This window comes from Chiloscyllium plagiosum, chromosome 29, assembly GCF_004010195.1.
Source record: "Chiloscyllium plagiosum isolate BGI_BamShark_2017 chromosome 29, ASM401019v2, whole genome shotgun sequence".
Classification (NCBI taxonomy): domain Eukaryota; kingdom Metazoa; phylum Chordata; class Chondrichthyes; order Orectolobiformes; family Hemiscylliidae; genus Chiloscyllium; species Chiloscyllium plagiosum.
In genome coordinates this window covers 30623086-30636369 of record NC_057738.1, presented here as the reverse complement: position 1 = coordinate 30636369, position 13284 = coordinate 30623086, and the positions used below count along the sequence as shown (strand labels likewise).

The following is a 13284-nucleotide window of genomic DNA, read 5'->3' as shown; positions in this document are numbered from 1 at the left end:
TCATCTACCTACTGCATTCTCAACTACCTTCTCCCCAGCCCCATTTATCTCTCAGCACACCCTGGCCCATGAGCCTCATTCCTGAGGAAGAGCTTATGCCTGAAACATTGATTCTCCTGCTCCTCGGATGCTGCCTGACCAGCTGTGCTTTACCAGCACCACACTCTCGACCACAGTCCACAGCACCAACTTCATGCATTCCTCATCCACAGACAGTGGCATTCTTTTGCTAACTCCTCACAAATATCAGATCACCTTTCCAATCCATTTCCAGATCTCTTGGGAAGCACATACTTGCACTGCATGGTGCACTAGCAATTAGCTTTGTAAATGGCAAGACCACCTCACAAAGATGGTCATTTATCCAGCTCATGGACTGGACCAGGCTGCATCTCAGAGATGCTCACTTGATCTCTTAGCACATGTTTATTTTTCGCCTATTTGCATGCTCACCATCCATGCCTTGCTAATTAGCACAATCACACAACTAGACAGCTAGCCTTGCTGGTCAGCAGTCCTCAGTCAAGGGGGCGTACATCTTGTTGTACAGCTGTTTTTGGAGATTGACAGAGCACACAAGTCTTTCAGGTTGATTTCCTTTCTAAACAGTTGTGCTCTTGATGGGTTCAGTTTCATCAATTGATATCTTAACAGGTAACCACAATAATGACAACACTATACTTTTGAGTGTAAATCCTGGAGTGGAGCTTAAATCAATAATGTACAGGCTCGAAGATGAGAGTGCTACTAACTCAGCCAAAATAGAAATGTGTTTACTACTAATTTGAACTTTTACAGTTTATTCCTCTTTTAAAATGAGGATGTGCAAGATAAATTTGATCCTTGACTGATCATAGGTTTGTTGAAGCGCGAGGCCTTTCAGCCTACTGAGTCTGTGATTGAACAACTGCACCTGTGCTACTGCCTTGCCTCCCTCCTCACTGTAGCTCTGTATTTTCTATTCCTTTCACATAGTCAATTTCCTCTTGAATGCCACAACTGAACCACCCCATTTGTAGGCAGCGCATTCCAGAAATTAACCACTCACTTTGTGAAAAATGGTCTCCTTTGTCACCTAAATGAATTTTGCAGTCTCACATGTTGGATCCTACGCCAGTGGGAGTAGTTTTTTCTAACATCTGCCCATACCGCTCATGATGTTGAATATGTAATAAGACCACATGATTTTGTAGCAGAAGCTGGCAATTCAACCCATTGAGTCTGCACTGCCAATCAATGAGATCATGACACCAGATGTCATGTGGATAGTCAACCCAAGATGCTGGCAAAGACCTTTTGTGACATAGTAAGAAACTAAACAGAAATTGCTGGAGAAACTCAGCAGGTCTGGCAGCATCTGTGTAGAGAAAACAGTGTTAACATTTTGGTTCCAGTAATGTTTCTTCAGAACTCTTCTGATGCAATGGTTGTGTCCCTCCATCTGGGCAAGGAGGCTTGCTTAAGTCCCATTTTGCTTCAGGAGTGTATTAATAACATCTCTGAAAAAGGTTAACTTGGAAATTATTTTGAGGGTTCTTATGGCACATTTGTCGTGTTTCAAGCCTGGGTTTCAAGTCCCACCAGCTCCAGAGTGGACACTTCTGAACAAATGGATTAGAAGGCTGAAAGAATCGATGGGCTGAAGGAGCTGGACGCTAACTCTGCTTTCTCTCCACAGCAGCTGCCAGATTTGCCGAGTCTCTCCAGCATCTTCTGGTTTTGCTTGCGACCACAAAAGGCTTTATTCCTGATGAAGGGCTTTTGCCCGAAACGTCGATTTCAAAGCTCCTTGGATGCTGCCTGAACTGCTGTGCTCTTCCAGCACCACTAATCCAGAATTGCGACCACAAAGCCGTCTTGCGCTGCAATGGGTCGCATCGGTGAAACATGAATGAATGAAGGCGCTGGCACCCATGTGTACGTGCGCCTCCAGTGCGGCTGGGGTCGCTGTACCTGGAGGAGAGCGGCCGGTCTGCAGGCGTCAGGGGCGGCGCAGGCGCAGTTGGAGCGGGCCGGCCTGTTGCTAGGGGCGGTGTTGGCAGGTTTCAGACGGTTGCCAACCGAGCGCGAAGACGGGGTGGCTGCTTCCTTCACAACGCGGAAGTACGAGTTGCCACACACGCACATGAGAGAGAGAGGACGCGAGGTGAAACGAAACGAAACGTGTGCCAGTCAGCAGCAAGTCCCGGGAGTTCCAAGCTATCGGCGATGAACGAGCATCGGGCGGCGGCAGGTGACAGTCCGGCCCCATTAGATGGAGAGGCCGACGGCAAGAGGAAAGTGGCCATCATCACCGGCATCACCGGACAGGTACTCACTCACATGCCTAAGTGTGTCTGCCAAATCAAAACCAAACGCTGCGGATGCTTGCGACCTGATGTAAGCACAGAGAATGCTGGACCAACTCAGTGGGTCTGGCAACATCCGTGGGCAGAGAAAAGTGAACGTTTCGAGTCCAATTTGACTCTTCTGCAGAACTCACTGCTCATCAGTGTCTGCTGCTCACTGACTTGTAAAGTCCATCTCGATGTCAGGTCCAACTTGCTGCATCTTTTAAGCAAGTTCCAGCAGTCGAGGTGGGATTCTCACTAAGGAATGGTGAGCTGCCTAATAAGGGATTATTGCTTGTCAATTACCTTATTAACTGCACACATCACTTTTTAAGATGCAGCTTCCTACCCTACAACTTGCCACGCTCAATCTGGATGTTGAGAATTCTCAACATGGGAATTACAGCAGGTACCTGGTGACTTCAGCTCACTGATGGTTGTGAGAAATCTCCATGTTGCTTATTACACCACAACATCTCGTTATGGTAATTTGGCACCAACAGCATACACTGCTCAGCCCACTTTGTGTCTTTCACTGTGTCTCACACGCATACACACACACTATGAGTGCTGGGGATAAAATAAGCACTACCGCACTTAGGTGGTAGTGTGGAAAAAATAGAGAAACAAAAAAAAATAAACAGGAGTGTCCCTCCAACTCTATTTTGATTTAGTCTCTACCCTCCCCTTCACTGTTTTGATCACACAGCACTGCCCTCTGATGTGAAGGGCAGTGTTTCTCACTGGCCACCCGGGTGTTTTCCTATCTTCCTCGTGGTGGAAAAGAAAATTAAAAAAAAATACACTGCTCAGCCCAGGACATTGCCATCCAATTTAGCTAATCCCTCAGGATTTTCATGACATCTCTCTGAACCATTTGCAGGATGTTTAAAAGACAGACCTGCATTACAGCGCATACCAGCAACTAGCATTGAAAGGCTTCTGCAAAGGACAGTTTCTGCACAGGCCCACACCAAGCACATGTGCTGCTTTGTGATGTCACACAGCCAGACATCTTGCCTTGCTGATCAGCAGTCCTCAGTCAAGGCAGTGTTGTATGGCAGAGTTCTCCATAGGTATCTCATCTGCACCATTTGCCAGCATGTTATGTGGCAACCACACTGCATGTGCAGCAAGTGAGCCACCATAGTCTTAAAAGACTTGTCATTCAGTCAGTGACAGGATCCTGGCACAGTAAGCAAGGGCAATATCTGATACAAGTCCAGGTGATTGGCTATGGGCATCTAATTGGGGTTTAATTATATAAAAAGTCAGTGCCTTTGCAGTTTGTAAGTTCATCACTTAGTCCTGTGGCATTATTGTGACCAGTCTAGGGCCAATGCAGATGGCGATATGTACAGTCAGGGTTCTGGGCACTGTTCATCAAAGCGGTGAGCCACATTTAGTCTGTCAGTTTTGTTCAGAAAGAAATCTAGGGGAAAGGAGAAAAGAGTGACAGAAGTGTGATACCCCAGGAAGGATACTCATTAGTTGACAATCTATTCCTGGGATTAGCATGCATGGTTGGGGTGGGGATGGATAATTGTGTAGGGATGAAACTGTTTGTAAGACGATTAGGGTAAAGCTCAGGTGGGAAGGATGAGGGAGTGATCGTCCATAGTCAGAGCACTCTGGCTTCAAATAGGGGATAGTATATGACCACATCTGACATGGTCACCAGTCATGGGCTGTGAAAGGTGGGCAAGTGTAACTCGTGTTGGGTGGGGATGTGGAAAGATGCAAATCCTACGGAGTTCATGGGAAGGCCTATCAAGGAGATGTTCGAGGTGTTTGGGGCCTCGCCAGCATGTGGAAGCATACGTTGGAAACTACCATTCAGTTTTTGCTGTTGCCTTCCATCATGCTGGAAATTATACCAATGCAGCGTGCAAGAATCTGCCAGTGATCACTCTTCGAATAGTGGAGTAAGTGTCTCGAACTTGAGACTGGTTGCAAGACCAACTAATGTGAAGCCCTTTACTGGGCAAGAACATTACATACAGAACCATGCACTATATTAGAGACTGCGGATCCCTAATCCCTGATGATTCTAATGAATTGACTCCTTGAGAACTGTAACCTTCCTTCCCACATAATGCTGACACTCATTTATACTAACAGTTTTGCACACAAATCCAGAGACAAAATAGTGATATTTGACCAAGAGGGACAATGTTTCCAGCAGAACCAATTATTTTATGTAAACATTGATTGTCTTGCTTCATCAGGCTGTCTACGTAAACATCAATCTATGGGCACAAAGTTTGGCATCATGCTGGCATAGTTGCATTTGGGGCTACAGAGAGACTCTACGAGAGTTCATGTGCAGTGTGATATCGCCCATGCCAGAAAAGTGCGCTCAATTGGTTTTCTTCTTTCTCTCCATTCCACTGCCTTTGAGTGTAGTGTCTGATTCTGCAGCTGGGATAAAAAGAGCCAGCTTGGCCGAGGAGCTCATTAGCTCTGGAGGTTTGGTTGGGCAATCCTATGGGTGTTCATGTCTGGCTGGCCCAGACATGCTGAGGATCTTACCAGAGCCAAGTGGACTCTTCTTGCTCATACCTTACCCATTCATCCAGAATATAAACGAGCTCTTCGGCCCACCATGTCTCTGCTGACCAACAAACACCAAACAGTGCTAATCCCATCGACCTGCACTTGTCCATACCCATTCATACAGCATACAAACAGGTCCACTTGGCTTGATCTCCCAAAAGTTGGAGGGGAGCAGGCAAAGTAGAGGTGGAATGCCTGGCTCCCTCTGAAATTTCCTGAAATGATACATCTGTGAAATCTGTGCATGGTTCCTCCTTCAGCCTCTTGGCATTGGCCTGCCTCCTTGTGAGGAAGGGGCACCTGGCATATATGCCAAATTCCACATCCCCCTGTCACAATACCTTTGGCCCTGAGAACAAATGGCTGGGGTGATGGAGTTCAGGAATGTTTGTGTCTCTAGCTGGACCTAAGACTCTATGGCACCTGCCAATCTGTCCATGGAGGCAGCCAGGTGATTGCATGCTTGAGGTAACTGAGGCACCATTGGTGTGGATGCACTCTTGCAGCCCCTGGCCTGAGTTCCGCATTCTTTCTGTTGCTTCTGTTCCTCCCAGAGTTTTCTCCTGCCTGGGGCTGAGCAGGTGCCTGCTCTGCAGCTGTACTCTGAGGGCTGATGAGCTGAGGCACTTGTTCCGCAGCCAGTTGCAGAGCTTCAGTGAGGTGCTCACCAGCCTGTGCTCCCAAACGTTCTATGGCTGACATTCCCACTGAGGTGTTGGTTTCTGAGCTGGTGGCAAGCTTCTTCTGTGACATTGGAACTCTTTTCCTGAGAGGTCAAAGAGATGGCATTAAGGAGTTGTGGACTGGGATCTGCAGCAACAAAGTGAAGAAGTGTTGCTGCCAATAGTTAGGTGTTATGTGCAATGATTAACCCCATTGCCTGTGTCAGTGTGAGAGTTTCAGTAGAATAAATAATAGTTCTTGGTTGGCAAATATGGATGTCTTGGCATCTTTGCAGGAGTAGTCTCACCTTCTCCAGCAAGGGACAGATTTCCCTTGTAGTAGTGGGTGAGGAGCCTGATGTTGGGCAACCTGCCACCTATCTATGCCTTTTATCCTTTTTGTTGGCTACCTTCTTCTGAAATGAGAGAAATGGAGGGATTGATTGAGATGAAAGTGGTTGGCATAGCCATTAGTACTGGTGTTGGCGGTGGAAAGGTGGTAAAATGTTTGCAGTGAGTGAGTAGGTAACACCGAGGCAATGCAGGATTAGCCATCTGGGACCTTGCACTGGGGGTGTGGAATAATATAGAGAGAATAGTTGGGTATGGGCCTTGTTGGGAGGTGGGTGCAATCACATTTGAAGTTGCAGAGAGAATAATGAAAAGGATGCCTCTCCTTTGCTTCACCTTGTTGCCCAGAGCCTCCATATCCCTGTTGGAAAATTGCTGCATTGTTTTCCTCTTTTTTGACATCTTTTGTTCAGTCAGTCACTGAGCTAGTGCTTGTCCAAGTGCACAGCAGTCTTTTAAATGTGGCTGATCTTTAAAAAATATCTAGTGAGTTGAGAGTTCTTCCAGGACTGGTGAGTGATAAAGTGGGATTAGAATTGGGGAGGGGGGAGCGGCACTGGCACCATAAGGTTAGGTCGGTTAATTAATGACTGGGTTTGGTCAGATAACATGATTCAGCTCAGAGTGTAGTTTTATTGAGGATCTAAAAATCAATCGTAAAGTTGAGAATGTAATTATCTATAATAGGTAACAAAGGTAAACAGTAATATAACAAAGCATGATCAAGTAATACATCCAAGATATTTTCTTATTAACTTGTTCAGAGAGGCAGATGGGACTCAAATCCAGGCTAACCAGATGACTTTCTCCTGACAGTTGACAAGAGGTTCACATCATTATTAGATTCCAGATTCCTTTGTAATTGGATTCAAATTCTACCATTTGCCAGAGGTGAGCTTCAAACCTAACCCCTCAGAAGATTATCTGTCTCTAGATTAATAGCCTTGCTATAATGCCCTTAGGTCATTGCCTCCCCATTTTGAACCCAGACAAATACAAATAAGATTGATTAGTGAAAGGTGGAAGTTACTACATGAGACTGTACATGACTATAATGGAGACTTATCTTTAAAGATATTAGCAATTGGATTGAAGGTCATGGGTAAAGGCATACTCTGAAGTAATAGGAAGAGAAAAAGAAAGGGAATATGGTACAATATTGACACAGGACAGAGTTCCTGTTCTACACAGAGACTGATTCAAGGACTGTAAGTATTTGGATAGAGTTCAGGAAGGGCAAGGAACTATTGACAGGTGTTTGACTATTGATCCAAAAGATCAGACGGTGATACAGAAGTAAATTTGGAGGGAATGTTCAGAGAAATGTAAAACCAATTGAGCAGTAATAGTAGAGGCTTTCAATTACACTAATACAGACTGGCGAACGAACAGATTAAGGATAAAGAGGAGGAAGAATTGCTAAAATTTAAATGAGTGAACTTTCTTTTCCAATATGTCTCTAATTCAACAGAAATGAGCCAGTTAAAATCAAAGCAAAGTACTGCAGTGTCTGTAGAAAAGAAATTAAAAAAGAAAGCAAGGGAACAACGTGGTACATCTGGTAGCATGTGTGCAGAAAGAAATAGAATTAGCATTTCAAGTTAAAAATGACATTTCAGAACCCAAAAAGGGTGAGGCTGCTTTGAATCTAGTTCTGGAGAATGAAATGGGAAAATGGTGTGTATTTCTGTGGGTGAATACCTTGGTAATTATGATCACAAAATTAGATTTAAAGCATAGAAGGGGGTTATAGAAATTTTAAGGCAGATGATGTTACTGAGGTACTAAATGAGTAGTTTTGCATCATTTCACTGTAGAAGAAACCATTGCAAAAATTATGATGAAAGAAGTGGTTGAGAGCTGGGCTAAGAATTAATAATGAAGTATTAGAGAGCCTGGTACAGTGGGGAATATTGCTGGGCCATGAGATTACAGATTGTGATGTAATTCTTCTGCTGCTGATAGCTTTGAGTGCCTCTTGATCCCTAGTTTGATTTGCTATATCTGATTCCTGATGAAGGTCTTGAGCCTGAAACATCAACTCTGTTGCTCCTGCTGTGCTTTTCCAGTGCCACCCTTTACAACTCTGACTCTCCAGCATGTGCAGTCTTTTTTCACATGTTGAAAGTCTTCCCCACTCAACACGATGGAGGTTATCCTTACATGACTGAAGACGCATTTGTGTTTTCATAATGACTGATTGTCATTTCTACTGACACCATTATACATGGATATGTCAGTCATAGTTAGATTGGTGAGGGCGGGGTAAAAATGATTTTTCTCTGCTAGTTCCCACACTACCTGCGAGACAATCAGGAAACTGCTAAGCATAAATTATGTATATTCAAAGTAAAGTTGGCTGGGTTGCATATATTGTAATTGAAATGACAAGAAACTGAGAAATTTCTCTGATATTATCTCCATAAAATAGGTATGTTGTAAAGATATTGCACATATTTCCTTTAAAACAAAATGAGAATAGCCCTACCAATTGTGGATGTAAAAATCCAAACTAAAATATTGGCAACAGTTTTCACCCTGCTATCTCATTTTAATGTTCAATATGTATTTCAATGGCCAGCCTTTTATGCTGGCAGGCACGAGAATGGGAACATGGTCAGCATTTCCTGTATTGTCTTTACAAAGTCTTCATTCCTCTGACTCTTGTCTTATGTGCATCTGTCCCTTTCCCAAAATTCAACAGTACTAATGCTATCTTTTGTGCCTTCAGTCACTTATAGGCATGTTCTACACTGTCATTTTTAAACTTTCGTCCTTTCTTCTCTTCTTTTGAGAATATCCTTAAAATCTAGCTCTTTGTTCAAGTTTTTGACTAGCCCTTCTAATAGCTTGACATGCATGATTTCCTTTTGCTTCAGCAAATCACAAGGATGCATATTCTGTGTTAAAGCATGACATCGATTAATGTTCTGTTGCTTCTACTAATAGGATGCAATATCTGCTTGCAGCATGTAATGATGATTCTCAAATATTTCTGGTTAAAGGACCTTTTCTCCAATTGATTAGTGATCGGAATTTTCCCATCTAAATTATAATGCTAGTTGATAATCAAAATATATTTTACTTACAATTTCTTTTTAAAACTGCTTTTATGTAAATGTTCTCTGTTGAATTGACTTGTGGGAAAGAGAGGAAGTTGGAAGTTAAACCTGTACGTTGTCTATAAACAGGGTCTGCAAACACTAAATATGAACAGATGAGTCAAGCGTAGGAGTAGGTTGTTTTTGCTCCACTATTTGATAAAATCACGTTTGATTGGATTGTGGTCAAAAACCCACATTTCTGGCTACCCTCTATACCATTTTATTTATAATATATTTCTATTGAATAAATAGATTTTTTAATATTACAACAAGTACAAAACAATGTAATTCAAAACAGTACCAAAAAAACCCAAATAATAAAAAAAACCCCAACCCACCCTCATGTACAAATGTAGAAACATATATAGAAAAATATAGAATTTTTAAAAAACCCAAACTGGCTAGTTAACTAAATAAGTAAATAATCAACAACAAACAAATAAATATTAATAATTCAGCCCAGCCAGACAAAGCACTCATACATTCACAGTTCCTCCTCCCTGGATATTGGACTTGTGAAACACAATCGTTACGGCTATATAAAAGCCCTTGTTAGTGTGGCAGATAAATCTGTGTCAAGATATTCCAAAAAGGGCTGCCATGTCTTGTAAAAATTCTCAGTTTTGTGGTGTACCATATTTGTGAGAAAATCCAGGGGAATATGCTCCATAACAATCAGCGGCACGGTGGCACAGTGGTTACCACTGCTGCCTCACAGCGTCAGAGACCCGGGTTCAATTCCTGTCTCAGGCAACTATCTGTGTGGAGTTTGCACATTCTCCCCGTGTCTGCATGGGTTTCCTCCAGGTGCTCCAGTTTCCTCCCACAGTCCAAAAATGTGCAGGTTAAGTGAATTGGCCATGCTAAATTGCCCGTAGTGTTAGGCGAAGGGATAAATGTAGGGGAATGGGTATGGGTGGGTTTCTCTTCTGAGGGTCAGTGTGGACATTTTGGGCCGAAGGGCTTGTTTCCACACTGTAAGTCCTCTAATCTAATCTTATGCCAACCTGACCAGCCTGGGGGTTTTTCGGATATCCAACCTAGCAAGATATTCGTTCTTGCACAGAACGTGAGAATATTGAAATGTTTTTTCTTATGCGCGTCTGCAGGAAATACAGTGGGCAGGCCCAAAAGGAGAGACATAGGGTCTTTCTCCACCCTTACACCCAAAATCCTCTCCATTGTGCCTGCCACAGCTCTCCAATATGTTTGAAGCCTATCACAAGACCAAAGATAATGGGTAAGAGTGCCTGTGCAGACCTTGCACTTGGGACATGCTGAAGATACCCCGGTTTAAATTTTGACAAACGGTCTGGAGCCAAACGGACCCTGTGGAGAATCTTCAACTGTAAAGCATGGGTCCTATTGCAAACTGATATCGTCCTTGCATTCTCCCAAATAACTTCCCATGCCTCTGAAGACACTTCAACACACAGCTCTCTTTTCCACATCTTGCAGAGTCGATCAGACTCACCTGAGGTGGCACCCCGCCAATTGATGATATAAAGTACAGACAGAGAGTGTATTCTTAGCCCTTAGCACCCCCCCTCTCTATGTTGGATTTGCAGGGATCAGTCAAATGTGTGTTCTTTCTTTGAATAAAATCCCTAACTTGGGAAAAAAACAAAAACGGCCTCTATTAGATAATTCGTATTTCCATACTGACTGATCAAAAGACATCTTTATGTCTCCCTCAAATAAATCACCCGTGCAAGACACACCACTAACTGCCCAACGTTTAAATCCTGAATCTATCATACACGGTTGAAAACCCAGCATACCCAACGATGTAAACAATGATGTTTTGCCAATATTGCCTTCCCTCTGCCGAATTGCCCTCCATTCTTTAACAGTATTGATGACTATTGGGTTATGGTAATATTCCCCAATTGTCCTCATCTTGTCCAAAAACAGCAGACTGGTGAGGGGGCACCTTGCTGTATACCCTTCTTAACAGTGATCTATCTACCTCTGTCTTTTTAAAAAAGCAATCAATGATCTCCCTCCTCATTTTGAGAAAGTTCTAAAAACTCTCAATCCTCTAAAAGAAACATTGTCTATATTTCTGTCTTAAATAGTAGACCCCTTATTTTTAAATTGTGTCCCTTATTTCTAGTTTTTCTGACATGTGAAAACATCCTGTGGGATTTACCTTGTCAAGTCCCCCCTCAGGATCCTGTATGTTTTAATAATATTGCCACTCATTCTTTTAAACTCCAGTGAGTACAGATCCAACCTGTCTATTCTTTCCTCTTTCGATAACCCCCTTATCCCAGTTAAACGAGGCTAGGTGTGACTGCATGAACTTTGAATTAATCTTTGGGGTAATGGTAGTCTGATTAGCCTTTGAACTCCAGCTGTTGCATTTGTGTTTATTTGTTTGGGAATAAAAAATTTCAATGTGAAGTAGGGTGGATCTGTAATTTTTACTTTGTATACTCTAAACATTACATAAAATTGCATTGAATAGTCAGCCTAAAAACAAATCATTTGAGCCAACTAGAATGTACTGGCTTCCTTTCAATCGATCTCATAACAGCCGATCACCCATCATCTTGGTTACTGCAGCTGATACACGTATGGAAATTGAAATTAGTTTCACACCTTGTGGACAAATTTGCCTTTTTTAAAAACCCTCCTGAAGCTACAGGTGTAATGTGGGATCATCTCTTTGAACTCTTCCTGAAAGATTTAGCTCTTATTATGTTTTACTTTTCATATTTGCAAAGCATTTCATTATATTTCTCTTTCCAGACTTTCCTATTTCCTATTGTTTTCAATTTCCTAAGTAGATGTGAAAGAATGTTGGCTATTTCTTTACCTTAAGCTACAACACTCTTGCCACTAATTGGTTTCAAATGTTGTTAGATTATAATCATCAGCTTATAATGTAGGCCATTGTTTAGTTGTCAGCTTTTGAACCTTGTCTCGAGTTTTTAAATCTGTCAGTTGGCTTTTGCTACTTTAAGGTTATCGCATATCTATGTGCCCTATGCGGCTTCGTGGTATGCACCTAACTGGCCACTATGGTAAGATGCTTGCATATTCTTATGTGTAAATGCTGCATTCTCGTCTCAGGATCATGGGTCCAAATTCAAATTTATTTGATTGTTTTTAATCAGAAGGAGAATGTTGGTAGCTGTACACTGCACTATAACCCGCGTTACCTTATCAACATTGTTTTTTAGGCAGAGAGAATGTCATAGAGGCTCGCATATAAAATACTGCTTATTAATCTTTAAATGCTAGTTTTCACTGATGGCTCAACTAGTTGAGTTAGGGCAATTAAAAAACTAGGTAGTTCCCAATTTAACTTAGAGTTAGCTGACATTCACTTGTATGCAATTTAGGGGCATATTGGCTTCTCAGGTTTGTGGGGATTGTGATACAGCCATTACATTAAAACTGTTAAGTAGATGTGACGACATTTCTTCTGTGTGTTGAAGGAGGGAGCATTAAAGACTATTGAATCTTTTAACAAGAGATTGCATAAATATTTGAAGCAGGTAATACAAAGCTAATACAGTAGGAGAAAGTAGAAAAGTTTGAATAGTTTTGAATTGCTGAAACAGAGCTGGCACAGAACAATGGGCGGAATTTAATATGGCATATGTGTTCACCCCTGTGTTGCTTCCGAGGAGGTGGCCTAATTGGATTTAACTGGTTGGCATTGGGCCTGTCCTGGGAGACAGGACATCCGGGACAGGGGAAAAAAATCTCTTATGCGTGAAATCTGTTCAAAGATTTTAATCTGTTAAAAATGCAAACAAACTTCTTTCAATAACCACATCAAAGATGGTCAGTTCTTTAATAGCCTTTTAAGCGGTCAATCCAATTTGTACTTCAGCATCCCTCACCTTACACCTCAGGTGCTGAAATCAGTGCTTTTAGAGCTTTTGAAAATCATGGAGCTTTCATGGTGAGCTCAATATTAAAACCCTTTGGGAAATGTCAAAAACGAACTTTATTAAAACTGCTGAAATAGATGGCAATTTATTTGGATCTTACAGCTGATGGTTTGTCAATGAAATCAATAAAGTGTATTTTTAAAACTCTACATCACATTTTCAGCCTGTTATTTTGTATTTAAGGGGCTGGGGAATTCAGTAACTTAAGATCACCCTGTTTAAAGACCTTATCTGTCTTGCAATTGTGTTTACACCTACTTTATAAATGCTCGACAGAAAACAAAAAATGCTGCAAGTCACAGTGAGTCAGGCAGCATCCATGGAGAGTGAGAGCAAGCTAATGTTTCGAGTCTAGATGTCTCTTCATCAGAGC

At 42.3% G+C, this 13284-nt stretch overlaps 1 protein-coding gene across 1 annotated transcript in view; it reads left to right on the top strand.

Annotated features, from left to right (window-relative positions):
- Positions 1 to 1864: 1864 nt before the first annotated feature.
- Positions 1865 to 13284, top strand: part of gmds (GDP-mannose 4,6-dehydratase) — a 652848-nt gene continuing 641428 nt past the window's right edge. The window contains exon 1 of the mRNA XM_043719391.1: positions 1865 to 2310. Coding sequence (XP_043575326.1) covers positions 2209 to 2310 — 102 coding nt within the window. The 5' untranslated portion in view covers positions 1865 to 2208. The remainder of the gene's footprint in view (positions 2311 to 13284) is intronic.